The 26668-nt window shown below is 47.3% G+C and overlaps 1 protein-coding gene across 5 annotated transcripts in view; it reads left to right on the plus strand.

Moving 5' to 3' along the window:
- COL7A1 (collagen type VII alpha 1 chain) overlaps positions 1 to 26668 on the plus strand; it is a 106255-nt gene that overhangs the window by 12634 nt on the left and 66953 nt on the right. For 4 of the 5 annotated variants that reach the window (XM_081850977.1, XM_081850980.1, XM_081850978.1 and 1 more), the window contains 22 exons: positions 1437 to 1566; positions 3318 to 3437; positions 5739 to 5888; positions 7119 to 7238; positions 9472 to 9618; positions 10453 to 10569; positions 11443 to 11592; positions 14106 to 14234; positions 14891 to 15037; positions 15962 to 16087; positions 16991 to 17134; positions 17232 to 17357; positions 17760 to 17906; positions 18463 to 18588; positions 18944 to 19090; positions 20402 to 20521; positions 21151 to 21297; positions 22367 to 22503; positions 23237 to 23363; positions 24064 to 24207; positions 24723 to 24895; positions 25857 to 25892. In XM_081850977.1, coding sequence (XP_081707103.1) covers positions 1437 to 1566; positions 3318 to 3437; positions 5739 to 5888; positions 7119 to 7238; positions 9472 to 9618; positions 10453 to 10569; positions 11443 to 11592; positions 14106 to 14234; positions 14891 to 15037; positions 15962 to 16087; positions 16991 to 17134; positions 17232 to 17357; positions 17760 to 17906; positions 18463 to 18588; positions 18944 to 19090; positions 20402 to 20521; positions 21151 to 21297; positions 22367 to 22503; positions 23237 to 23363; positions 24064 to 24207; positions 24723 to 24895; positions 25857 to 25892 — 2910 coding nt within the window. The remainder of the gene's footprint in view (positions 1 to 1436; positions 1567 to 3317; positions 3438 to 5738; positions 5889 to 7118; positions 7239 to 9471; positions 9619 to 10452; positions 10570 to 11442; positions 11593 to 14105; positions 14235 to 14890; positions 15038 to 15961; positions 16088 to 16990; positions 17135 to 17231; positions 17358 to 17759; positions 17907 to 18462; positions 18589 to 18943; positions 19091 to 20401; positions 20522 to 21150; positions 21298 to 22366; positions 22504 to 23236; positions 23364 to 24063; positions 24208 to 24722; positions 24896 to 25856; positions 25893 to 26668) is intronic. The other variant, XM_081850979.1, reaches the window with a different exon arrangement.

The following is a 26668-nucleotide window of genomic DNA, read 5'->3' on the forward strand; positions in this document are numbered from 1 at the left end:
GTGGAAACCAGCATCGCATCCACAGCCTGGCCACTCATGGCAGGGAAGGGGCAGGGAATGCCTGGAGTGGATACAGGGAATGGGCTCAACTCCAACCCAGTGCTGGCTTTGAGAGCAGCTTGGGAGCCCACAGATCCCAGACCAGCTCAGCCCTTCTCTTGGAACACCCTGTTTTAGCGCTTTCTGGATACTGCCAGCAAGTTTTTCCGCCTGGCTGCATGCTTGGCAGACAGAAGCGGGGAAATCTGCACTGACAGAGTGACACTGGTGTCAGTCAGTCCACCGGCAGCAACCAGAAAGAGGCCAGCTCAGCTGGCAGAAGCGAGCCGAACAACATCTCTGCTCAGTCCTAGCCGTCCTCTCCAAGCCCAGTGTAAGGAAGGCTTAGATTGTAGCTTAAAACATAAACAATGCATTTTATGTTGTTAGCCCTGCCCTCCGGAGGTTTAAACTTAGGGTTGATAAGGAAGTAAATATTGCAGATATTTTAGTCCAGCCATCCCTACATATTGCCATCTTTCCCTTGGGGGGGGGGATGAAATGGCTTCAGAAAATTTACTTTTTTAAGCACCCGAGAATAAACTTGACCAGAGCTGTGTGTGTTCATTTACATTTTACTTTTGCGCTATTTACCCAGTTTAGATGCCTTCCCTTACAAGCTGCAGTTTGGTGTAGTGGTTAAGAGCAGTAGTCTCGTAATCTGGGGAACCGGGTTCGCGTCTCCGCTCCTCCACATGCAGCTGCTGGGTGACCTTGGGCCAGTCACACTTCTCTGAAGTCTCTCAGTCCCTCTCACCTCACAGAGTGTTTGTTGTGGAGGAGGAAGGGAAAGGAGAATATTAGCCGCTTTGAGACTCCTTCGGGTGGTGATAAAGCAGGATATCAAATCCAAACTCCTCCTCTTCTTAACTCCACAGAGAGAAAAAATAGAGAGGCCCATGGATCTTGCCTGTGTTTCCCCCCACAACTTTGGGGAGTTTGTGTGATTGGATAGAGATAAGGAAACCAGCAAAGAGGAATGGGTTAACCTGGGCTTGGTGCCTTCCAGATGTTTGGGGCCAACTCCTGTTAGGGGCTAGCCAGTGGGAGTTTGGGTCTGAAAGACCTGGAGGGCACCAGGTTGGCAAAGGCTGGGTTAGACACTCCTCCCTCAGCGCCGTTGCTCCAGTTGAAACTCAAGGTTCTCCCTCTACCTGCCTTCTGTTGTAGCCCTTTGGCTGCTTCACCCAGGCTTTACTGTCCAGGTGCTAATTTAGTTTAAGAAGTCCCACACATAGTTCACTATGTTATAGGAGGCCACTGGCAGTCATGGCTTCTTCCCTCATGTGCTCGGAGTTAAAATGGATACAAGTGTTTTTGTCACACATGACTAGGGACTGATGCATTCGTCATACTATCTGAAGCTGTTTTTTCCATTCATTCCTGCTATTGGACAGGTTAGTTTGGGACCTGGTGAGACGAGTACCGTGCTACGTGGTTTGAGGGGAGGCACAGATTACCTGGTGACTGTTATTGCTCAGTATGCCAACAGCATTGGAGAATCCGTGTCCGGCAAAGGACGTACTCGTGAGTAACGACTTCTGCCTCCGATAGTCCCACATTTCCACAACTTCTTGGAGACTTTCTGTTTAGGCCTCTTTGTGGTGACTCTTCACAAGAGCGTGATTCGTTTGGGTTTCCTTGTGTGCATGTGGGCTTTGTGCATTTTCCTGTGTGAGGATTGCTTTCTGTGTAGGAACATGGTAGTTGGTATGTGAGTTAGTGTGTGAAGTGGCCACAGTTGGGACAATTGCAGCACTAGGAGGTTCAATGAATGGTGCTTAGTCTGTGCAGTTGTAGCCTATTTTTGAGGAGGCTCAGGGAGGAAAAATGTAAGGAGTTGTATCCAACTAAATTTCACTCAGAGGAAACCCATTAAGTGTCCATTTATTTTAATGGGCCTACTCTGAGTTGGACTATATGTGTATGCAACCCACAGTTATTGAGGCTGACATTACTTTTGATCTTGTCATCACCATTAATACAGAAACCTTGGGTCTTTGGTGTCAGGCTCCAGATCCACCTGCTGCTTCCCTCCTTTTTAGAGCTCACATGCACCTTGTATGTACGCTGAGTTCATCATTGGAGACCTTTCTATGGGTGCCCGCACCTTCTGAAGTTAGGTACTTGGCAACTGATGGCTGTGTCTTTTTGGCTGTGGCTCCCCATGCTTAGAATATTCTCCCCAGATAGACTTACCTAGCTCCTACTTACATGTCCCTTTGGCAAAGACCTTTGTATTTCCCTGGGCCTCCTTAAATACTAGTTGAATCTGGTTTTGCACTGCTTTTGTGATGCTTATGAGTTGTTCTTTTAACTGCTGCTATTAAAATCAAGTTGCCATTGTTGTGTTATATTTACACTGCAGATACCAGCTGTGTCATTACCAGTGATGTCTTAAATGGTTTTTATGTACAGTAGTTTTATTGCTGTTAGGACTTGCTTTGGGAAGGAAGGACAGGTTATAAAGTACAGATTCCTGTAGTGCAGGGGTTGGACTAGATGACCCTTGCGGTCCCTCCCAACTCTACAGTTCTGTAATTCTATCATTTGTCTCTATTGACTTAACTGTGCTCAGGGTCTATTACTGAATGTTGTCATGTGTGTGTGTGCGTGCGTGCGCGTGTGTGCGTGCGTGCGTGCAGTGGTACCTTGTTTTACGAACTTAATCCCTTCCAGAAGTCTGTTCTTAAACCAAAGCATTCTTAAACCAAGGTGTGATTTCCCATAGCAGCGGGGGGACTCAATTTACAAGTGGAACATGCTCAACAGGAAGTGAAACATGTTCTACTTCCAAGGCAAAGTTCATAAACCAAAACACCTACTTCCGGGTTGGCAGCATTCTTAATCCAAGTTGTTCATAAACTAAGCTGTTCTTAAACCAAGGTCCCACTGTATATTATATATTACTGCTGCCATCTTGGATTTTGTAACTGATGGTAGCAATGGGGAGGCTATTGGCAGAATATGTTATATCCTCATTTGTGCATCACACATAGCTCTTAACTCCAGGTTGTGGTGGATATAGCAGCACAGATTGAGACGATTTTAAATGCAGGGAGCAGAACTCACCTAAGTTAGCTTATGACAGCAGTTGTATATTGGCTTTTGGTGTTACTCAGTTGCTTACTCTTACTCTTAACTTAGCAAACTCCTATTGTTTTTCTCCTCTCGACACCTGCTGGTAACTGAGGCAACTGCCTTCGTTTCATCTCGCACCCACTGTGTGCCTCAGTCCCACATGAAGGGCACACAGACATATCTTCTTTCTCTTACAGAGGCTGTGTCTGGAGTGGCAAATTTCCAAGTGTTGGGTGCAGGACCCACCTTCCTTAGGCTGTCATGGGCCCCTGGTCTGGGTACCCTACAGGGCTACCGGCTCACGTATCTGGGCAGAGGTGAGTGAAGATCAGGGCAGGGTTGGCACTTACGGATCAGAAATACCAATCAGTCCTGTTGTTAGGTGGAAGCGCTGCAGAACAACTGTAAGACTGACTCTGAACTCTTTCAAGAGCTGAAAGACTGCTGCTTTCACCTGCATTGTAAACCGTCATTGGACACAGCATTTTCCACCCACCCCTTAAGCAGAGTAAATGTTGTGCCTGAATTGTTGCCAAGAAGTACCAGGAGGCAACATGGGCTCTGGGCAGTGGTCATAGGTTATAAGCTAATTTGGTCCTAAGAGGATACTGAGAAGCAACTCTGGAAAATCTTTAGAATGCCTCCTGGTTTTATATCTGGGATAAGAATGTAAGAAGAGCCTGCTGGATCAGGCCCATGGCCCATCTAGTGCAGTATCCTGTTCTCACAATGGCCAACCAGATGGCTGCAGAAAGCTTGCAAGCAGGACCCGAGTGCAGTAGCGCTCTGCCCACCTGTGATTCCCAGAAACTAGAGTTCAAAGACATCTTGCCTCTGACAGTGGAGATAGAACATAGCCATTGTGGCTGTTGGGTGGGTGCTGTTGTCATGTTTTCCTTGCCTTTCAAGGCTCCAGCTGCAGCAGGAGGGCAAGCAGTGCTCTTTGGTAGAAGGCAGGCTGTTGATCGCAAGAGAGAAGCTCAGCCACATTGGAGTTTGCAGAAGCACAGCTCAGGCCCACTCTTGTGGCAGGAGTTCTTGTTGACGAGGCTTACGCTCTGTGTAATAGCACAGTTTGAAAACAAAGCCTTGAGACAGCGTGGGGTGGAGGAACAGCTTGTGCCAGTGCGTGGAGTCCCTCTGTGCAGCTGTGAACGTGCTGCCTGAGCATCTCCTCGTGTGCCTGAGTGTCGCAATACATGCGCGTTGTTGCCACAGTTTAGGTTGTGCTGCGAGAGAGAGTCCAGGCTTGGGGGAGTGGAGGCTGTTTGGAAGCCTGTGTTTTGTACCTGTTGGAAGCTGCACCTGGAGCTGCTCCTCCCCAGCCTGCAGCCATCCCAGTCCTCAGAGCCCTGGCAGATCTCCCAGAGCCTCACCCACTGGGTGGCCACACCTGTTGCCATGGCAATGCAGAGAATGCTGGCCCTGTGGGCACCAACATGCTGCTGAGATCAGCAAAAGCAGCCACCGCTTGGGCTGCTGTTTGGCTCTGCATGCAGGAGCCAAATGGCGGCAGTGTCAGCCACAGTGGAACCAAACCATGTCTACCCATGTCCCCCCCCCCAAGTCCTTTGTCTATCATTGTTGGAGAGGTCACCCCTGGCACCCATTTTCAGCCCCCATGCTCAGGTCCCTGCCCAGTGGTTTAGACTCCTGCAGTTGGCTGCAGTGATCCAGAAACTCAAAGATGTGTGCGTGTGCTGCTGATTTCAGAGATGCCTACATAAACAAGTGGGGACATACAAGAATTCATGGTGGGGCAGGGATGGACCCCAACTAGATGGACCCCCTCTACCTGCTGCCATCAACCATGCACACAGACATTTTCTCTCTCACGTGCATACCTTCTGTTGCTCAGGAAGTGCTGCCTAGGTGAGACTTGGAGGGGACAGTTTGACCCTCCACCATGAACCTGTAAGACTAGGGAGTATTTACCATAGACAAAGACCCTCTCTGAATCTGCACAGCCCTCCAGTGTGTCTCCTTGGTTGTCCACATGTGGATTGATTGGATTCTCAAATAGGCTATAGATTCCTCCAGGAAATGGAAGGAAGATCATAAGAGCATAGGAGCAGTCTTGCTGGATCAGACCAGGAACCCATCTAGTCCAGCCCTCAGGACCCGAGTGTTGCAGCATACTCACATGGGTATGCGGAGGTGAAACATAACCATGTATAGCCTTAACCTCCATAATATCACACAGAAGCTGACATGGCCACCAAATTAAAAGTTGGGGTTACATAATGAAACTGTGATTCATATTCTATTATGTATTGAAGATGGAGGAATATTCTGAAAGAATGAGAAGTCCTTGCATCCTGCGGTGGCTTCAGTATGTATGTGCCCCTCAGGTCAACATGGGTGCTTTGACTTAGAGCTGTGAATCTCCTCTCAGTCATTAGACTTGGTCATGTTCTTGACTATATGCGGGGCATTAGCTTAAAATTTCAAAAATAAAAGAACCAGTGAGGACTTGTTTGCCAGCAGTGTTTTGAAATAAGAAGCAGCTCACATAACCAATGATGTCATTTATGTGTGGGATCTCTGGTAATGCTGTGTGCCTTCACACTTCTGTTATTTGTGTCCCTGAAGTTCTCCTTGTTCGTTTCCAATCAAAGGTGAAACTCAGCCTGAGGAGATCAGTCTTGGGCCCAGTGCTACTTCAGCCTTGCTCAGCAACCTTCGCCCCAACACTGACTATATGATCACACTCTACCCGATCTACCCCCGTCAGACAGTGGCACCTGCCGTGATCAATGGCCGAACGTGTAAGTCCCATCTCAGTTAAGACCATCAGACTTGGAGAACTGGGAAGAGAGAGATGGCTCTCATGTATTTCTCTACTTGCAAACGAAGATTGTATTTGTGCTTTGATTTTTACATTTCTCCCCTGCTGGTAGAAATAATTTCCTCGGCCAGTGATTCTGACAATCGCTGTGTTTTTAATACGTTAATATTCTTATTGTATTTATGAAACACTTTAATTTTTATTGCATCTGTTGCCCCTTTCACGACTTGATTCATTCTTGTTTCCTAAGATGATAAATCTGCATGTTGGGATCTGTAAACCTGTACTTATTTGTGCTATATGACTTGTTTGCGTTATTTATTTAAACAATTTAGTGGCCAGTGTATGGACAGGCAACACTGAGTTGCCCCAGACAATCACCAAAGTTGCTTGTCCCTAAACCTAGCCCCAATGAGTTCCTAAGGAATTGCAGTCTCTCCCATGTTTAGCAAGAGTTTGTAGATTTTGGGAGATGTAGGCTGGCAGTGCTGTAGCACTTTTCAATCGACTGTCTATTTATCTTTAGCTGAGGGTTTTAAACCGATGTTTTAGTTCAGAGGAGGCATCCCATTTTAGATATTATTTGGTGCATGCTTAAAACATCAGTATTCATGTACCATGTTTAAAATACAGTTGTAAATACTGGGAACCATTCCCTTCATTCAGTTTGCGCTGCAGTTAATTAAGAATTAATTCTGTGAGGTTGTGGTGCACCAGCATCTAGACTGTAGGATGTGTAAATGGCACATCTAATGGACATGGTAATGGGACAAGGGTAGCGCTGTAGTCTAAACCACTGAGCCTCTCGGGCTTGCCGATCAGAAGGTTGGCGGTTCGAATCCCTGCAACGGGGTGAGCTCCTGTTGCTCAGTCCCAGCTCCTGCCAACCTAGCAGTTTGAAAGCATGTCAAAAAGTGTAAGTAAATAAATAGGTACTTCTCTGGTAGGAAGGTAAACGGTGTTTCCGTGCACTGCTCTGTTTTCGGTGTTCCATTGCACCAGAAGCGGCTTAGTCATGCTGGCCACATGACCCAGAAAAACTGTCTGCGAACAAACGCTGGCTCCCTCGGCCTGTAAAGCGAGATGAGCGCCGCAACACCAGAGTCATCTGCAACTGGACTTAACTGTCAGGGGTCCTTTACCTTTAATGGACATGGCATGTCTTCACATTTTTCAGTGTTGGTTTTTTTTACCCCTTCTCTATCCTCAGTGGGTTTGTCAGGAGTGCAACAACTGTCTGCCTTGAACATCTCCTCCCAGGGCATGCTGGTGACCTGGCGGGGTGTGAGTGGAGCAACGGGATACCGTGTTACCTGGGGCCTTCTCTCAGGTATGTCCGCTCAGCTGATCCATTTTCTTCCTGTGCTCCAATATCAGGATGCTAGAGCACAGCATGATCAGTCAGATCTGTCACTGTGACTCCACAGATGAATTGACTGTCCCAGAATGCTATGAAAATACACTTTTTTACATGCCCAGTGGGACCTAATCAATTGTAATGATGCCTTATGAAAATACAGGGGTGTTTTCACTTTGCAAATAGCACTATTTGTGAGATTATGGTGTTTCAGCTGCCAGAAAAGAGGGATGCAATTATTTAATTCAATAGGTATATTTGAAGGTTTTTGCAGATGAATATGGAAAGTGCGGGAGGTGGTGTTTTGGGTAGCAAATGTGTTGATCATAGCTGTTCAGAACAAGACTTCAAAGCAGCTTGGCCTAGGGCCTAATCAGATGGCTGGCTAAAAGAGAAGCAAGTGACTGGTCCAAACAACTCCTTACACACACACAAAAAGAAGCACCACTGTCTGTGTAAAAAGTATGTCTATCATTTATCAAAAACTGATATGATACTAAACATAAACATTAAGCCCACAACTTAAGCTCATTCAACTTGTGCACATTCAGCTTTATGTGCATGGCAAAAAATAAATAAAAAAATCAAACTGGGTAGACATCCAGGGGAAAAAAAGACTTTAACATTCTCACCAATCATTGCACCTCGTGTGTTTTGACTATATGCAAAAAGTAAGGGGAAATGTGTGTGCGTCTTATGGAGCAAATGCAGGCTGCGTAGCTATCACAGAAGCCAGAACAGCAAGAGGGATTGCTGCTTTCACTGCGCAGCGATCCCTCTTGCTGTTCTGGCTTCTGAGAGTCAAAATATTTTTTTCTTGTTTTCCTCCTCCAAAAACTAGGTGCGTCTTGTGGTCTGGTGCGTCTTATAGAGCAAAAAATACGGTATTCTGGATCGTGGAATCATAGAATTGTAGAGTTGGAAAGGGCCACAAGGGTCGTTTAGTTCAACCCCCTGCAATGTGGGGATCTTTCACCCACAACCCTGAAATGAAGAGTCTCATTCTCCACAGCTGTGGAACTTGAAAATGATAACTAGCAGTGTTAACTGTTCCAACAAGCTGTCAAAATCTCTGCTTTTAAAAAAGAAAGTCAGCTATCAAAAGTTACACCCCTTCTAATTAATTATATAATTAATATCTTAATTACATCATGGCTATATTATATAATGAATTACATAATTCATAACTTCATCATTATATAATTATCTTCCATTTAAAGCAGCATTCAAATGCTGTTTTTATCTGAAACTTTATCATGAAATATGGTACCACATCTGCATATGTGGTCACACTTAGTAAAGTGGATAACCCAGAACCAATTTGCAGGATCTGTTGCATCACTGTTGGGTTCCAGTTCTCTTGTTAACTCATTCCACCTATTGACTGTAGCCATTCCATGCATTGCTGGGAGCCCTTGTGAGATAGTTGATGGAGAGTGTTGCACTTGGACCAGAGAGGCCGGAGTCTCTCTCTCTCTCTATATATATATATAGTTTTCCATTTTAACAATCCAATAAAAACCACATTAAAACATTCCAAATTAATACAATAAAAAAACCAAATGTTATGCCAAATTATACATCTTCCCATGCTTTGAAGTTCGGGAGGTGATGATCTAATATTGTACTGCATTTCTTAATTAGTCCGAGTAGTCCCAATAAAACATTTCCGATGTTGATCCTTCATTTATTTTTAACAGCCTCTGAGTTCATTTAGGAAGCAGGTTAGTCCATTGTAGTTCTGTGTGAAATATTTTAAGTTTCTTCTTTTTTATCTTCCACCACGCTTAACCCTTTGTGAAATGGACAGGATCCAGACATGTTATATATTGTAAAATAATCAGTTTGTTCCAGGGGAACTTTTTTCCTTGTTATTGTCGATACTGAGTATTCATGTGTGTCCATGAAGACAGCTGCATTTGTTTAGGTGGGACATTGGTCACTTTCAGGGAGACTGCTGATGGCATCCTCTCTGCTAGGGACCATCCTCTCATTTCTGTTTTCTTAGAGTTTTCTATGTCCCTGTGAAGATTAACTTAGTAGTAGTAACTTAGTCTCCCTCCTCCCAATTAAGCCAAGTGTCAGAAGTCCGCAGGCCATTTGAATGCAGACCACCCTAAGGTTCATCTCCACATGCAGTGAACATCTCCACATGCATTAAATACTCTGCTGTCAACTTTTGTTTGTTTGTTCTGTGCTTTCTCAGGTCAGGATGTGCAGAGAGCAGATGTGGATCCCAGCAAAAACTCCTTCTTGTTGACTGGACTGCAGCCGGATAGTGATTACCTGGTGACTGTTGCTCCAGTCTTTGGGCAGCTGGAAGGGCCAAAAGCCTCCATCAGGAGGAGAACTGGTGTGTGTTGTGTGCCTGAGGGAGTATTTGTGGTTTGTTTGTTTTATTGTTGTTGTTAGCAGTAAATCGTGCTAGTATTGGCCAGGCAAAGTGAGGCCTGTGGTTTAATAATTATTGGTCTGTTCAGCATTCCATTTATAATGTGATAACTCAAGTTTAAACTAGCTTTACACAGAGGTACCAGAATTGTTCAGGGCACAGTTCTGTGGTACAAGTTTGATTACCAGCTCACCCCCTCCCCTCACACCAATACAGTCATACCTTGGTTGTTGAACACCTTGGTACTCATCCATTTTGGCTCCCAAATACCGCAAACCCGGAAGTCAGTGTTCCGGTTTGCGAATGTTTTTCGGAAGTCGAACGTCCGATGCGGCTTCCGCAGCTTCCGATTGAGTGCAGGAAGCTCCTGCAGCCAATCAGAAGCCTCACCTTGGTTGTCGGACATTTCTGGAAGTCAAACAGACTGCCGGAACAGATTCTGTTCGACAACCAAGGTACGACTGTATTCAAAAGGGGGAGGGGAATGCAAAATACAGTGCAACTATGCTGAAGATTGAGTGCGACACTGCAGTGAAGAGTGGTTTGTGTGTGCATGTGGCAAGAGCCCATTGTGCATCTCAAAGGCAAAGCCCAGCTGGGCCCCTCCTTTTTAAAGAGTGGCAGAGCTTGTCATAGTGGGTGTTTTGATTCAGATTGGCTCCCTACCCACCTCCACAAATGAGCTTCTCCCCTAGTCACATATGTGGAAAGTGAAGTACTGAGTACTGAGTGGTTCTCAAGCTTTTTCTAAGAGTCTCAATCCTCCTGAGTCCAGTTTCTCTTTGCTATGTTTAGAAGCCATTACACTCCAGACTCTGAGAATTGTCACTATTGATCCAACGTCTATCCAGTTGGCCTGGAACATCATCCCTAATGCCCGAGGTTATCGGCTGGAATGGAGAAAAGCAACAGGTAACCTAGCCTGATTCCCTCCTTATGGAAAGGAGTGTGAAAGTTGATTCTTTTCCAGCCACTTCCAGATTTTCCTGAGACGTGATTTCTGAGGGTCCTCCATAGGTATGAGGCTCCTCTCTATAGAACAAGGCTTAAGAGAAAGAGTTTAGGGTTGTTGCTGCAAAGCCTGTACAAAACGGGAAGATCTGATGAAGTTGGTGGGCTAGATGTGCAAATGATTGCTGTGGCTAAGAATTGACAAATTTATTTCTGCTCCATGCCATTTCCACAAGTGTTCTCTTATAAATCTGTTCCATTCCATCTTTGCATTAATCTCTAATTATTTTTTTTAAAGCCACATGGAAATTCACATGTAAATATTTATTTACACACAGTGGTATACAGTGGGACCTCGGGTTACATACACTTCAGGTTACATACGCTTCAGGTTACATATGCTTCAGGTTACAGACTCCGCTAACCCAGAAATAGTACCTCGGGTTAAGAACTTTGCTTCAGGATGAGAACAGAAATCGTGCTCCGGCGGTGTGGCAGCAGCGGGAAGCCCCATTAGCTAGAGTGGTGCTTCAGGTTAAGAACAGTTTCAGGTTAAGTATGGACCTCCGGAATGAATTAAGTACTTAACCCGAGGTACCACTGTATATTTTTTATCAAAATACACATTTTTACGCTCCCCCCCCCCAATATGTGTGTTTTAAAAATGCATTTGACTACATTAAGGAAGGAAAACCTGTGTCAGGGAAATGCAAGTGCTTGTAGAGAACAAAGGTTCAATCCAGACATTAGTCCAGGAGGTGCAGATCAGGTCAGCCAGACCAGAGCTCATAAATTCCCTAGCATCCTTAAATGTGATTTTGTGCTGATCTCCAGGTTTGGAGCCCCCCAGGACTGTGACACTGCCCACCAATGAAAACAGCTACACTCTGACAGGGCTGCAGCCAGGCACTGAATACCACATCACTCTCTATACCTTGTATGACGGCAAGGAAGTGGCCACCCCAGTTACCATCTTGCAGACTGGTGAGTAAGTGATTAATGACTTGCTGCATGCTTAGCCCTTGCCACTTTGCTTTCACATCTGGAGAGAAGGAAGGGCCCTTGCAGTAGAGCTGCCAAGTTTATCTCTCTGAGCAGTAGGCTGATACTAGGATAAAGCTGCCTCTTCTGAACCTTGCTCTACATATTGATGAGATGTTTGTCTTTGGGTCAGTTTTGTTTAAAGTGCCGGGAAGTGTTTATACCTTTATACAGAAGATAGAAGCTTTTTTCTTTTTTATGATCAAAATAAGGAAAATGTCCTTGCAGAAGCTGGGTGGTTAGATGGTGGAATTCTGAATATGCAAGTTAATTTAAATTAAGTAAAACTAAGCCAAAATGCGCCTCCCACTTTAGATGATAATATGGGGCAGGGCTTCAAAAGCAGGGGAAATGAATTCATTTGCTCTGTGTGTGGTGTTGTCATGTAAACAAAACAGAATGGCCCTGTGCTGCCAAAATGTTATTTTGGTGGCTGCATGACCCCTGACTGGCTAGACCACAAAGCATTGAAAATATGTCCCCACCTCTTTTTTAAAAAGAGGGTGAGAGCCCTTTAAAAATATACCGATGCAGAGCGGTATTGAATGGGAATAAAACAATGCAAAGTACGATAAAATCCTGGGGAATCTTTGGGAAACCAAACCCTCATTTTTGTCACCAAAAACATTTGCTCACAGGAGGTTACTTTGCAATTAAGATTAGAAATCAAACATTGCAGAAAACCAATCTTAAACCAACAGTTCTCCCCCGTGATGTAATTTTTCAAAAATTTATGTAGACATTTCTACCCCAGATGTGTTGCAATGCTTTTGCTTTCAACATACCTTTAGCGAATGGGATGTGAATGAATATAAACATTAAAGATGCCTTCCTCAACCTGATGCCCTCCATATATTTTGGACTACATCTCCCATCAGCCCCATCCAGCATGGCCAGTGGTCAGGGATGAATGGGAGTTGTAGTCTAGCAACACCCAGAGGAGGGCACCACATTAAGGAATGCTGAAGGAAAGCTTCTGAGCGTGTTTTATGGGTGTTTCTTTCATTCGCCATGGGTGTCAGGTGTGAGAGAGAGCAGGGAGCTTTAAGGTCCTTGGAAGGGCCCAAGCCTTCCTCTACTAGGCTCCCAAATGCTGAATGGCTGTAGCTTGGAAAGCCAGGGATGATGCAAGTGGCAGGAGTCCTCTTTGCTCTGGGCCACCAACCTGCTCCTTTGACTGTAATACATGTTTATTTAATGTTTATTTAACCTTTTAATGAGGGTGAAAGAGGAGAGCGCAAAATATGGTCTGAAGCTCAACATCAAAAAAACAAAGATCATGGCCACTGGTCTCATCACCTCCTGGCAAATAGAAGGGGAAAAATTGGAGGCAGTGAGAGATTTTACTTTCTTGGGCTCCATGATCACTGCAGATGGTGACAGCAGTCATGAAATTAAAAGACGCTTGCTCCTTGGGAGAAAGGCGATGGCAAACCTAGACAGCATCTTAAAAAGCAGAGACATCACCTTACCAACAAAGGTCCGTATAGTTAAAGCCATGGTTTTCCCAGTAGTGATGTATGGAAGTGAGAGCTGGACTGTAAAGAAGGCTGATCGCCGAAGAATTGATGCTTTTGAATTATGGTGCTGGAGGAGACTCTTGAGAGTCCCATGGACTGCAGGAAGATCAAACCTCTGCATTCTTAAGGAAATCAGCCCTGAGTGCTCACTGGAAGGACAGATTGTGAAGCTGAGGCTCCAATACTTTGGCCACCTCATGAGAAGAGAAGACTCCCTGGAAAAGACCCTGATGTTGGGAAAGATGGAGGGCACAAGGAGAAGGGGACGACAGAGGACAAGATGGTTGGACAGTGTTCTCAAAGCTAACAGCATGAGTTTGACCAAACTGCGGGAGGCAGTGGAAGACAGGAGTGCCTGGCGTGCTCTGGTCCATGGGGTCACAAAGAGTCGGACACGACTAAACGACTAAACAACAACATGTTTATTTCAAGCAGGGGCAGGAGACCTGCAGGTGGGCAGGGAAGATCTCTGCAGGTTTGGGGTGTTCACATGTGCTGCCTTGTTTCCCCTTCTCTTGAGAACCGATCCCCATAGTTTCCTCCAGCCAGTCAAGTACTAGAATTGTGGACTTGAACCTTCCACACCAGCAGCCACAGCTCATAAGCCAAGTTGGTTGCATAACGTTCTGGAAAATCCCTATTTTTCTGCAGCAGAGCTCTAGGCCCCTGGTTGGCCTTCTACATGCATCTCTTCCATGTTGATCAGATCTGTACGTTATTAAGTTGTTTCTGCTTTTTTGTTTTTGCTGATGTTCAAAGTTCAATATGGGGGTCCTCCTCCCCATCTCTTCTGCTGCAAATAAATTATGGCTTTCCCTGTAATGAGGACCTGGTGCAACCACTCTATCTGCTGTGGCTGGTCCCGCTGCTCGTCATGCTGGCACCTTGGCTCCCCTCACTGGCTTCCTTGCATTTGAACTTTGATTTGTCTTGCAGGGGTGGCACAACCCGTGGGCAGCATCTCTGACTTGAGGGTCACTGAGACTTTGGGGAACAGAGTCAGACTGGCCTGGACGGGTGTCCCTGGGGCCACAGCATATAAAGTTGTGCTACGCAATACCCAGGGTGAGTATCTAGGGGAAGCGGAATTGTGGGGTGGGATTGCTTCATGGTGGTCCTGGTGCTATTGAAGATCCAGTTTGCATGCTCAGCTAATAGGAGCAGGGATGCGGGGGGAAGCAGAAGAATTTAGTCCATTAGGAAAAATGGGGCAGTATCACATCAGCCTCAGCCAGAGCTCAGCCAGCACCCACCTGCCTGCCTTCTTACTTGCATTCAGTTCAGGAGGACTATCTGTCATCTTCCTCCTTCTTAATGTGAGTGTTGCCACTGTCAGAGTCAGAAGAGCGGAGAAGGGCAGTGAAACCCAAATTAGATAGCTCTTCCTGTCATGGCCCTGGCCCCACTTACTGTCAGCCTCTCTGCTTTCCACCCTACCAGTCCCAATGGGCACCAGTCATTGCTGAGGAGGAGCAAATGGCAGCCATAGGAGAGGAGGCCGAGTTGTGGAGTGCAGTGCAACAGCATTTGTTGACAGATGGATGCCCTGCCCAGAAATTGTTCCTCAGCCAACTCCCGATACTGCCTTAAATGTCTCTCAGTTTTACTTCACAACCAAGAGGGCTAGGAACTTTCCTGCCTTAGAAAACCAATGTGAGTGCCTCATTTGCAAGTGAAATTCATGAATGTGTAGCACGTGGTTGCTTTGGTCTCTGCTGCAGATGGCACGGAGAAGACACGGCGTATCCCAGGCTCCCAGACCACCGAGGACCTGACTGATCTGAAAGAGGATGTTGTGTATGTGGTGCGCGTGTCAGCAGTTATTGGCAACCGGGAGGGTAGCGCTGTTCCTCTCAACATCCGAATCCGTAAGTGTCAACCGACTAATCCCAGGTAGTCCTAGGCCCTTTTCAGAAATTAGCCTCCATGCGCATGGAAGTAGGAGCAGGGCCACATATGCTAGCACCATTGCCACCAGCTCGACCCTGAGACCTTGGTGCAATGGGAGGGAGAGCCTGTGCCAATTAGATGGAACTCAGGTGGGTCTCCAGCTCCTAGGCTTGAGAGCCATGCACTGCTTCCACAGCCAGAGGCATTAATGCTTCTAAATATCAGTTGCTGGAAACCACAGGAGGAGAGGGGGCTCTTGTGCTTGGGTCCTTCTTGAGAGTTTCCTGGTTGGCCACTGTAAGAAAGGGATGCTGGAGTAGATGGGTCATTGGCCTGATCCAGCAGGTCTTCTTGTGAGAAGATTTAACAGGTCACTCCCCATCTGCAGTGTGGTAATAATAATTCCTCCCTGAGACAGGAAGTACTTCAAAAACTCCCAAGGCAAGAGGGGAGAACATTTTCCAGCCAGAGGGCCACATACCTTTATGGGTAGCTTTCTGAGGGCCACATATCAGTGGTGGATGGGGCCAGAGGGAAATGTGGGTGGAGCAATAGATGTGACTCTTTGGTACCATAGGCTGCATCACAGCCATGCAAATGCCAGGGGTTTCTTCATAGATGCACTCACTCCCATATCCCATTCAGACAAACCAAGGGCATCATCACATGTCAAGGACACATTCCAACCAGGCAATAGCCCTTCAGGAAGGTGTGGAGTAGGGCTGGTGAGGGACATGGCCTGAGGAGGGGAGGGGTGACTTGAGGAGGGGCATGGTCTGGGGGCAATATAGACGCCCTCTGGGCCTGAAGTTCTCCACCCCTGCTCCAAAGTGGCGTGTAATTGTTTGTGCGTGACCAGTTTTTCCTAGCCAACCCCCTCAATTCTGTCTTTGGACTTGCAGAACGCCCGTCTGTGGGCAGCATCACCAACCTACAAGTGGCTGCCCTTGGACCCAGCCAATTGCGGGTGACGTGGAATCCAGTTGCCGGGGTTACCGGATATAAGGTGACGTGGCGGCAGAGAGATGGTGAGTTGTTCTGTGTGTGGCAATAATAATATATTCTGGCTTCAGAATTAGGCTTAATTGGAACTTGGGGGTCTGCTGTATTTAAGGACTAAAGTGTAGTGTCAAAACTAGAGAGATGAAATATATCAGGGGTGGGATAGGGCAGGAAGGAGAACTAGTTTAGGACTGCTGCCCAGTTACAAAAGTGACAGCCCACTGGAACTCTGTAGACTCAATTAGCCTGATTAACTTGGGGAAAGTCTCCACATAGGTTAATTCTAAAATGCAACACCATTTCGGACAGGGTAGTTTAATGAAGCTGTTTTGAACCATTTTTAATAATCGAGTTTTTATGTTGTAACCTGCCCTGGGACCTTAGGGTGAAAAGTGGAAAATAAATAAATAAACAATCAACCAACAGGAGTCTAGTTTAATCAGCAATCTAGAAATCTCTGAGTTTGTCTTTTATAACCAAGCAGGGAAACAGTTTTGTATTTCAAAGGTGAAATACAATAGCCAGGAATTCTTAGCTTGGGTTTAGCTTATATATAAAAAACCCCCACTCCAGTTGGAATTTGTATTCCTTTGGGCAGCAAAATCTCTCTCACTTGGTCTCTCCTTTTTTAAAACACACACACTCAGTGTTGCTGTTATGAAATATTTGTCTCAGAAGGATGTAGACTGGTTTTGTGGTATGCCTGGAAGCTGTTCTGTTGAAGGATACCTTGTTTGTGCTGAGATATGCTGTTTCTGTTTGAAATTTCTGTCTGGACTCTTACTTGGCAATTATGGCACAAAAAGATTCCCAGAGCTGCTGTCTGGTAGCTCTCAGCCGAGGAATTTCTTGCCGTAATAGTCCACCCTGTTTTCAGCCCTGCTTTATGGAATACGCTTCCTCCTGCTTGATGTTGTCTTCTCCCCCAGGTCAAGAGTTCTCTCAAGTCCTTCCAGCTAATAGAAACTCCTACACTATTGAGGGCCTGAGGCCTGGGTCTTTCTATCTCATTGGGGTCTCGGCATTGGTTGGCAACCTAGAAGGGAGTCCGGTTACCGCCACAGCTACAACAGGTGAGGTCAACTCTGGCTGTAGAACAGGGATGCCCACAGCAAGTCCATCTCAATGGTACTGCTCTCAATCATCCTTTCCTGTTCTTTTGTTTTGCAGCCCCTGATCAAGTGGGAATGGTCACTAGCTTACAGGTCCTGGAGTCTCGGAGCACGGATGTGCGAGTCACATGGGTTGGTGTGCCTGGAGTTACAGCCTACAGAATTGTGTGGGGCCGCAGTGATGGTACAGTAGCTGCTCAGTTTATCAGTAGTCTGCCTGCACTGATGCTGTTTCTGATGCTGATGTTTCTCCCAGAAAGTGAGATAGCAGAACCTTTGCAAGTCCCAGAATCCAAAGTCCCATTTGTTTTTCCCAAGTATGAAACAGGTTAAGACAGGGTTTAGAAACCTCTAGCCTTCTAGATGTTGCCAGACTGCAACTCCCATCTTTCTGACCATTGGCCATGCTGACTGGGAGCTGATGGGAGTTGGAGTCTAACAACCTTTGGAGGACTACAGGTTGCCCATCCTGGTTGTAGGGCAAGGATAACCTTTTGTCTGTGAATAGTATCAAGATTTGCACTTGTGAACTGGGATAGACTCAAATGATTTTGCCCATCCTTTTAAACTCTGCTCTTCTTCGAAGGTGGACCTGAAAACAGCAAGCTGGTCTCGGGAAGCACCAATTCCTTTGACATCCAGAACCTGGAAGGTGGAGTCAGCTACACTGTGAAGGTCACTGCACTGATTGGCAACCGCGAAGGAGACCCTGTGTCTCTCATTGTCACCACACGTAAGACTTCAATGGATTTGTGTGCCACATCTCTGTCTAGTCCTCATTTCAAGGAGCTCTGGGCAATACTCTGGCCACTCTGAGAGTTAGGCTGGGGGTCTGGAGATGGTGATTTGCCCAAGGTGAGCTTCATGGGCAAGTGAGTGAGGGGTGTGAGCATCAACTGACTCCTTTTAGGTGGGGTTTGGCACCCTGGATTAGGCAGCGGCTGCATTTGTAGCTGTCATCCCAGAAGCTCCCTGGAAGCAGAGGCTGTGAAACAGGGTGTGGACAGGGGTTTTCCAGCTCTTTGGAATGCGCATCTATGGAGGGTGCCAGCTGCAGTTCCTAAACAAAAGGTGAAAGGCCTTGTATTCATCCCACATTAAATACCCAAATGGACTCTTGGAGCACCCTGCAGGATGAGTCCAGGTGCATTCTTCAGTTCCCCTCAGCAAGGTTCACTCCCTTCATCCTGGACAAATAGTTCCTACTACAGTGCCTTCTCCTATACATGGCAGCAATCGACCTCCCTGGATCCTCTTCCTTTGCTAATCCTCCCAACCTTTCCTCTCAGCGACAGTCTCAGTTCAGCCAGTTGGGAATCTGCGTGTGACCGACTCCTCTGAAAAGCACATCCGGGTCGAATGGAGCCCAGCACCAGGAAGCACAGGCTATCGGCTTGTCTGGCAGCCGGCAGATGGTGAGTATTGTCTGCACCAGAGATGGGGAACCTCAGGTCTGGGGGCCTCTCTCTCTGGCCTCCTTGCCCTTAGGACTCTCCTCAGCCACCCCTGCTTTGCACCCTCTTAAATGTTTCCTTCCTCCCCATCTAGAACTCTGCCTGGGTAGAAGGGTGTGTGTGAATTTGCATTTGTTGCTCCACCTACTTTTGTTTCTGGACCCACCCGCCTTTGGCATGTGGCCCTTGTAAGGTTGCCTAGGAGGGAATGTGGCCCTTGGCCCAGAAAAGGTTACCCAGCCCTGTTGTGCTACCTACACCTCTCTTACTTCCGCCCAGCACTCAGGAAATTAACTCCCTCTCTCACCCGGGGCAGGTGGACCAGAGAGGAGCCAGCTGCTTCCAGCCAATGTCAACACCTATGACATCAGAGACCTGCAGCCAGGAGGGCGTTACGAAATTCGCATCACCAGCCTGGTGGGCAACCAGGAGAGCAGAGCTGTGGCTGTTGTTGCCAACACTGGTAAATCCACCTTCCATCCTCTACTAAGTTGGCCAGCCTCTGCAGGCACAGAGATCAGCTAGAAGACACATTCTGCCTATTTATGAATTTGGGAGATAGTCAAAACGTACCTCACTCTCGCAGGTGCCCTTAGGTTGCCTCTTGTCCCCTGTGGGGCTTTGCCTCAGGGGTGGCTCGGCTTGGAGTAAGGTAGCCATCTCATGGCGGCATCTTCAAATTGCGTTTCATCAGACCTAAAAGGCTTTGTTCTCTGTGCTCTCCCTTCTTTCCTAGGTCTCATATATGTGACCTGATAAACGGTGGTGGTTGGGAGTTGTGTGTCTTTCTTGTTATTTATTTACTTATTTGATTCAATTTATGGACCCTTTCCCATGAACTATGTCAAAGTGATTTCACAGTAAATTTCTTGGGTGTGTATACCCTGCCAGAGGAGTGGATTGGAGGGTTTATAACTTCAGACAGTATTAAGGTGTTTGTATGTTGTCCCCAAAAATAATGTGATGTATAGGTTCTTTTGTTTCTGCCCTGTTAAATGTTTTAAACCCGTCTTGCTGTTTTTTCCTTAACTTCTAAAGAAAGAGTTTTTTGTTTTGTTTTTACATCTACAGTGGTGTTTATGTATTATATTTTTGTATTGCCTTTCCATGGAAAATGCTGAATGAATCACTGTAACAAACCACTGGTGGCTAGTTGTGTATACAGCGCTGTTCTCACATCTGCTGTGCTGTGAAAACATCTTTGTGATGAAAACACTCTCACTTGTGCATGGTGGTTATAACTACTGCAAAGGACTTCTGCAAAGCTCAGTGGTGCCCCGCAAGACGAATGCCTCGCAAGACGGAAAACCCGCTAGACGAAAGGGTTTTCCGTTTTGGAGGTGCTTCACAAAACAAATTTCCTATGGGCTTGCTTCGCAAGACGAAAATGTATTGCGAGTTCCTGCGGGTTTCCCCCCCCCTTTTTTTAAGCTGCTAAGCCGCTTATCTGCATATCCGCTAAGCCGATAAAAGCTGCTAAAAGCCACTAATAGCGTTAATAGCGCTAAGCCGCTAAGCCGTCAATGGGCTGACTTCGCAAGACGAAAAAACCGCTAGACGAAGAGACTCACGGAATGGATTCTTTTCGTCTTGCGAGGCACCACTGTAAGTGCTTCCATGAGGAGTCAGTGGCACTGGGGAGAATGTTTCACTAGTGTGGTAACTACTGTAATTGATCATGATTATGGAGGCTCAGTTGCTTCTCTTGGTGGAGGCAAAGATTGTCTGAAGGCCCCAAACAACTGCCTCACCTTTTTACCTCTGCTTTTTCCAGCAGCAATGGGTCGTGTGACCAACTTCCGGGTGGCAGAGATTCAAAGGGATGCTGCAATTTTGAGCTGGACTCCTGTTCAAGGGGCCACTGGCTATCTCCTCACTTGGAAATCTCCACGAGGTAATGGCAGAGGTTGAGGACCAAACTGCTGGGTCGTTGAGGGGTGGGTATGAAAGAGGAAATACGGGCAGTGTGTCCTAGTGCCATCACCTCCTCCAGCTCTTGCACAGCTGAAGACTGGGTGAGGAAAGGCATCTTGCAGCTAGCTAGCAAGAACAGATCTTGTTATATCTTGGCCTTCCTCCAGTGTCCTCAGGGCAGCGTGCACAATTCTCCTCCCCCGTTTTATCCCCCCAACAACCTTGTGAGGTAGACTGAGGCTGAAAAACATTGATTGGATCAAGGCCACCCAGGGAACTTCGTGGCTGAGTTGGGATTTGAACTGGAATCCATAATCCAATACTTTTTAAGTACTGCCCCACACTGGCTCCTAGGAAGCGTGAAAATGACTGGAAGAGAATTCCTTCCTTGGCAGATGTAGCTGGTTCCCCCACCCTCCCCACCCCTCACTTTTCTCCTTTGTCCAGAGGTCATGCACAGGCTGAATCTCCCCATGGCATACCTTCTGCCACTAAGACCCACTGCAGGCTTGAGATCTGTTACATAGGAGGGGCCACGGCATCCATACTGGGTCATCCCCTTGTGGAATTGCCCTTGTTAACCTCCTTCATGCTCTTGCTTTCTTCCAGACGAAGTGGAAGCACAGAGAACGTTGCCTGGGTCTGCCACATCGCACCAAGTGTCTGGCCTCCGCCTGGGCAGGAGCTACACCTTCACCATCCGCCCGCTGTTTGGGAGCGTCACAGGTCCTGAGACTTCTGTGACCGACCGCACAGGTGAGGTTTCCTTTCACCTGGGAGGGAAATGCAGGACCTCTCCTATGTTGGAGGGCTTTCAAAGAGGATTGGACAAATCCGGGGAGGTTGCTGTCATTAACAGCTATTAGCCATGATGGTTCTGCCTCTGCTTCAACAGTCAGAGGCAGTTATCTGGAAACCAAAGGGGGGAGAGCGCTCTTGTGCTCGAATCCTGCTTGCGGGTTTCCCACGAGCATCTCCTGGTATGTCCCAAGGAGGACCTTACGGTCTTCAAACAAAAACATTTTGGAGGTCCCAGGCCACAGGGAGGTTAGGCTGGCCTCAACCAGAGCCAGGGCTTTTTCAGCTGTGGCCCCGCTCTGGTGGAACGCTCTGTCACAAGAGACTAGGGCCCTGCGGGACGTGACATCTTTCCACAGGGCCTGCAGACAGAGCTGTTCCACCAGGCCTTTGGCCAAGGCACAGCCTGACCCCCCCTCCTTTGGTAATCCTCACAGAACTCTAGCCCAATGGTTGCCATTAATTTGATTTCAAATTGATTTTAAAACAAATTGATTTTAGAATGTTGTGTTACTTTTATTGTTGTTAGACGCTCTGAGCCCGGCTTCAGTTGCGGAGGGCGGGATATAAATAAAATTTTATTTATTTTTATTATTACTATTACTATTATTATCTGGTTGGCCACTGTGAGAACAGGGATGCCGGACTCGATGGGCCAGTGGCCTGATACTACACACTTGATCTTAGCCAAAAGGCTGAGAAGCGATGATGGGCCAGTGGCCTGATCCAGCAGAGATCTTCTCATGTTCCCATGTTGTGCCCAAGGTCTCTCTCCTCACTCCCTGTTATGTGTTATGTTCCCAAGGAAAACAGGTGGAGCTAGGTTGGATCATTTTTGCTTGGGCTGTTTCTGCCAGGCCTTGACATGCCACTTGGATCCCTTCTGTGCTCTGAATCAAAAGCCATTTGGCTGTGCACAAGGGCAGCTTCTCACGTGGGTGGGTGGAGAAAAGTCTCTTCGTTTTTGTGTCCCCTGACCTCTGCTTTGACACCAACCCTACTCATTTTGAAACATTCCCCTCTACAGTCTGCCGAGACGCCCGCAGAGACGTAGTTTTTCTCGTGCATGCCACTCGAGACAATGCCTACAACGCAGAGGCCGTGCAGAGCATCCTCTCCAACACTGTATCTGCACTGGGCCAGTTGGGTCCTGGTGCCACCCAGGTAATGACTGACATAAAAGGGCTGCAGCTCTTCCTTTTGGCTCAGTTTGCATGTGCTGTGGGTGTTGGGCCACTTGGTAAAACGCCCATGCCAAGCCTCTGCTGTGTGGCAAGCCATTCTGGTGCCAAGGCTCCCACTGCGGTCCTGGTGACTTTCACCTCTCTCAGTGCGAAACCTCATTTGCTCATTTGTGTCTGTAAGGCAAAAGTGGATGGAGCAGCATGGGAAGCGGCTGGCGCGAGTGGCCAGCCACACAGTGTTTCAGGTGGCTGCCTTGCTGGCCTTCGTGCACCCTAAAGTTGGTCATCAAGTACATTTCCCTTAGACATTTCCTGTCTTGGCTGCAGTGCCCTCTTCCATACAACTCTCTTGCTCTATCTCAAGGGTGGGGAACCCCATTCAGCCTAAGCCTTATTGGTGGTAGTGGGTGGGACCAGAAACAAAAGAGGGTGGAGCAAGAGATGTAAATTTTTAGCTTTGTGCAGTATGCCTGTTTCCACACAAACTCTCTCTCACACACACATACAGTACATGCCTTTGGCCATATCCAAGTCCAAGCACACATTCAAGCCTGGCAAAAATACTCAAGGAGGATGTGAAGTAGGCTGAGGAGGGGGTGTGGCCTGGGGAGAGTCCCAAGGGCCAGGTGGAGAGGCCTGGAGGGCCACATCCAACCCTGGGCTTGAGATTCCCTATCTCTGCTCTGACTTTGTTTTTTCCCTTTCTCCCCCAGGTGGGCATCGTGCTTTATAGCTACCGAGGCCTCCCTTTACTCCGGCTCAACCGCTCTAGTGACTTGCCAACAGTCCTGCAGTTTATCCGCTCACTACGCTATGATGAACCCAGTGGCAATGCCATTGGTAAGTGCAGGGCTGGGGGACTGAGCCGTGTGGTGCACGTTTCATTGGTTCAGAGACTGGGGAGGGCATCACTGTAAGGACAAAACACACACACACACACACAGAGAGAGAGAGAGAGAGAGAGAGAGAGAGAGAGAGAGGGCTTTATTCCTGTTGAAATCCAGAGCTGCATGTCAGGAGCTGCTCTGTCCTCTGGGCCTGAACATTGTCACCTGCTCTTCTGCGGGATTTGATCTGGAGCAATGTGGGGCTGCTTCCAATGTGGGACTGGTCTTTATCAAGGGAAAGATAGCCAGAACTGCCACTGGTGTTGACTGTAACTTTAAAAACTGTAACTTAAAGCACATGTGTTTGAGCTTGTTTCTCCCTTCTCCCTCACATTCCTTTTTTTCCTTGTGTGCCATGTCTTTGTAAGCCCTAAGGGCGAGGACAATCTTAAAACTGATTTTTGCAAGCCGCTGTGTGAGTCTTTTCAGCTAAAGGGCAGGGTATAAATGTTCTAAATAATAATGATGATAATAAATCTGTCCATGGGGTTGGCCAGTTACTGCTGTAAAGCCTGAACAAAGTAGTGGGCCAGATCCCAAATAAGAGGTGGCCACTTCCACTCCTGTAAATCTCTCTTGACAATGAACTCTCCCGCACATGCTTGCTTTTTGTGGGTATATGTATCTTGGGTCCTTTGCTTTCTTCACTGCAGGAGCTGCCATCAATTTTGCCAAGAGCGACATGCTGAGCCTCGCTGCAGGGCGCAGACCTGGTGTACCTGGGACCCTGGTGATCCTGGCAGATGGTCCATCCAGCGATGATGCCATTGGGCCAGCCAGGGATCTCAAGGCTGCAGGTAAGGCACACAGGCCCTTAGAGTGTGGAGGGGGGCGGGAATATAAGAGCACAGGAGCACAGGAAACTTTCCTTGCATCTTTTGCCTGTCCTGAATCTTCCAACATTCAGCTTCATTGTGTGGCCTGGGTTCTATGAGAGAGGGAGAATAAACCTATCTCTGTTCACTTCCCCCACATCTTGCCTAATTTTATGTACCTCTTTTGTATGTGTCCCCACCACTGGCACCTATTTTCTGAACAAGATAGCTCCAGATATTGTAACCTTTCCTCATAAGGAAGTTGCTCCAGACCCTTCATTGTTTCGCTTCCCCTTTTCTTTGCAGTTTTTTCTTTGCAGAAAAAAAAAACTTTTCCAGAAAAAACACTATCCCTACAGGCCTGACTGAAGGTTTTCTTGGAAAGAATTAGTCAAGCTGCCAGTCTCTTCTTCTGAACTGTTAATGTGCCCTGCCCAGGGAATGGCCAACCCACAGACCCCCTCGATGGGCTTACTTTCTCTTTCTGTACCTTGCAGGAATCCAGGTGCTGGCTGTTGGCATGAACGGAGCTGACCGGGAGCAGCTGCGCCGCCTGGTGACCAGTGAGGACCGGCGCAATGTTTTCTATGTGAGGAGGGATTTGAGCACTCTGCCAGAGGCGGAAGAGGGGCTTGTCAACGCCCTCTGCAGGGCAGCCGACACTGAAGGGGTAAGACGTTACTCACAAAATGCAGGAGAGGGATTACCTGCAGTTTGCTAAGCCACTGAATGGAGGGAGGTGAATGGAAGAGTGTTTGCTCTGCCTGTTCAGGTAGCACCATTGCAACACAAGACGTCTTGACACGTAGAAGGACAGCCGCGCCTCTTGTTTGTATGTGGCCTTAATTCCTCACACACGAGGGTCTTGTCTTAAGTCATGGGTAGACAAACTAAGGCCCGAGGGCCGGATCTGGCCCAATCGCCTTCTAAATCTGGATGGTCCAGGAATCAACGTGTTTTTACATGAGTAGAGTGTGTCCTTTTATTTAAAATGCATCTCTGGGTTATTTGTAGGGCCTGCCTGGTGTTTTTACATGAGTAAAATGTGTGCTTTTATTTAAAATGCATCTCTGGGTTATTTGTGGGGCATAGAAATTCATTCATTTCCCTCCCCCCAAAAAATATAGTCCGGCCCCCCACAAGGTCTGAGGGACAGTGGACCAGCACCCTGCTGAATAAGTTTGCTGACCCCTGTCTTAAGTGGAAATGTGGTATGCATATAACCACATATTAATTGTTTAATTGTTTTTTAATTACCTCCAATTTTTTAGCTGTTCTCACTTTATCTGTAAGCCCCCTTTAATCCCTGACAGGGGAAAAATGGGAGTATAAATAACATCATCATCATCACCACCATCATTATCAATAATAAAAATAACCACTTGGTAAAGACCATCCCCTGGAGCACTCTGCCAAGTGGTGGAGGAAATTCACCTCTGATTTTACATGGTAAAATGTTTGCATCTTGGCAGGACATCACAGGCCACTGGTTGTACCAATTGGTTACATGCGCACTGTGGTAAATTTCATCCAACCTCCAGCACAAAATGTTTTCATGCACCGGCAGCAGCATTATAACTATTCTAACACTGGTCTTTTTATCCTTTGTGTTTTCCCACTTCCTCCCTCAGCCTAGACCAGAGCCCTGTACAGTGCAGTGTCCTAAGGTAAGTCACAGGAAGCTCCTGTTCAGGACAAGGAGTATCTCAAGAATATCTGAGGGGGAACTGTGGGACTAGTTCTGCACATGCCAGAAATGGGTGCTGTGTCCACAACCACCCATGTGCGTGGGCAGGATGGGGAAGGGCTCTAGGGCATGCTCTGCTGTGTGAGAAGAACTTCTCTGGGCCAGGCCAGGCTAGGCCTAATCAGAGCTTCTCCTTGCGTGGAATGAACTCTAGATGTGCATATCAGTATTTCTCCCACCAGTCAAATATGTGGATGGAATGGCAGGGGACACAGGGCAGAGCGTCCTTCCATGGCTTGAGGGAGTGGGAGTATCAGCTGGAGTAAATGAGAGATGTGGTGAGAGCCACCAGAAGACTTTCACATCTTGGATAGGGACTCTATCAGGCGTGCCGACTCTAGGGGGCCAAAGGCACCTCAGCCCCCTTAATATTTGTTTCAAAGGGACAAGGCCCCCTCAATCTTTAGGTGGTCCTGCACACCACAGGCCCAGGAGTCAGCTCCTCCAGAGCTCTCAGTCTCCTGTGACGTGTGCACAGTGTCACACATGCGCATGGTGTTGCCTGCGAACCCCTGCCCCCCCCAAAAAAATATTGGGGGCCATTCCTGTGCCTCTGGGTTCTACAATTTATAGGCCAAGGCTGGGGGGAATCTGTGACCTTCCAGATATTATTGTACTCCAGCTCTATCAGCCCCAGCCAGGGCGGCCTGTGGTCAGCTTTTGACACTTGAAGGGCACATTTTTAGGGCCCACCTT

This window comes from Podarcis erhardii, assembly GCF_964252035.2.
Source record: "Podarcis erhardii genome assembly, chromosome: 2".
Taxonomy (NCBI): Eukaryota; Metazoa; Chordata; class Lepidosauria; order Squamata; family Lacertidae; genus Podarcis; species Podarcis erhardii.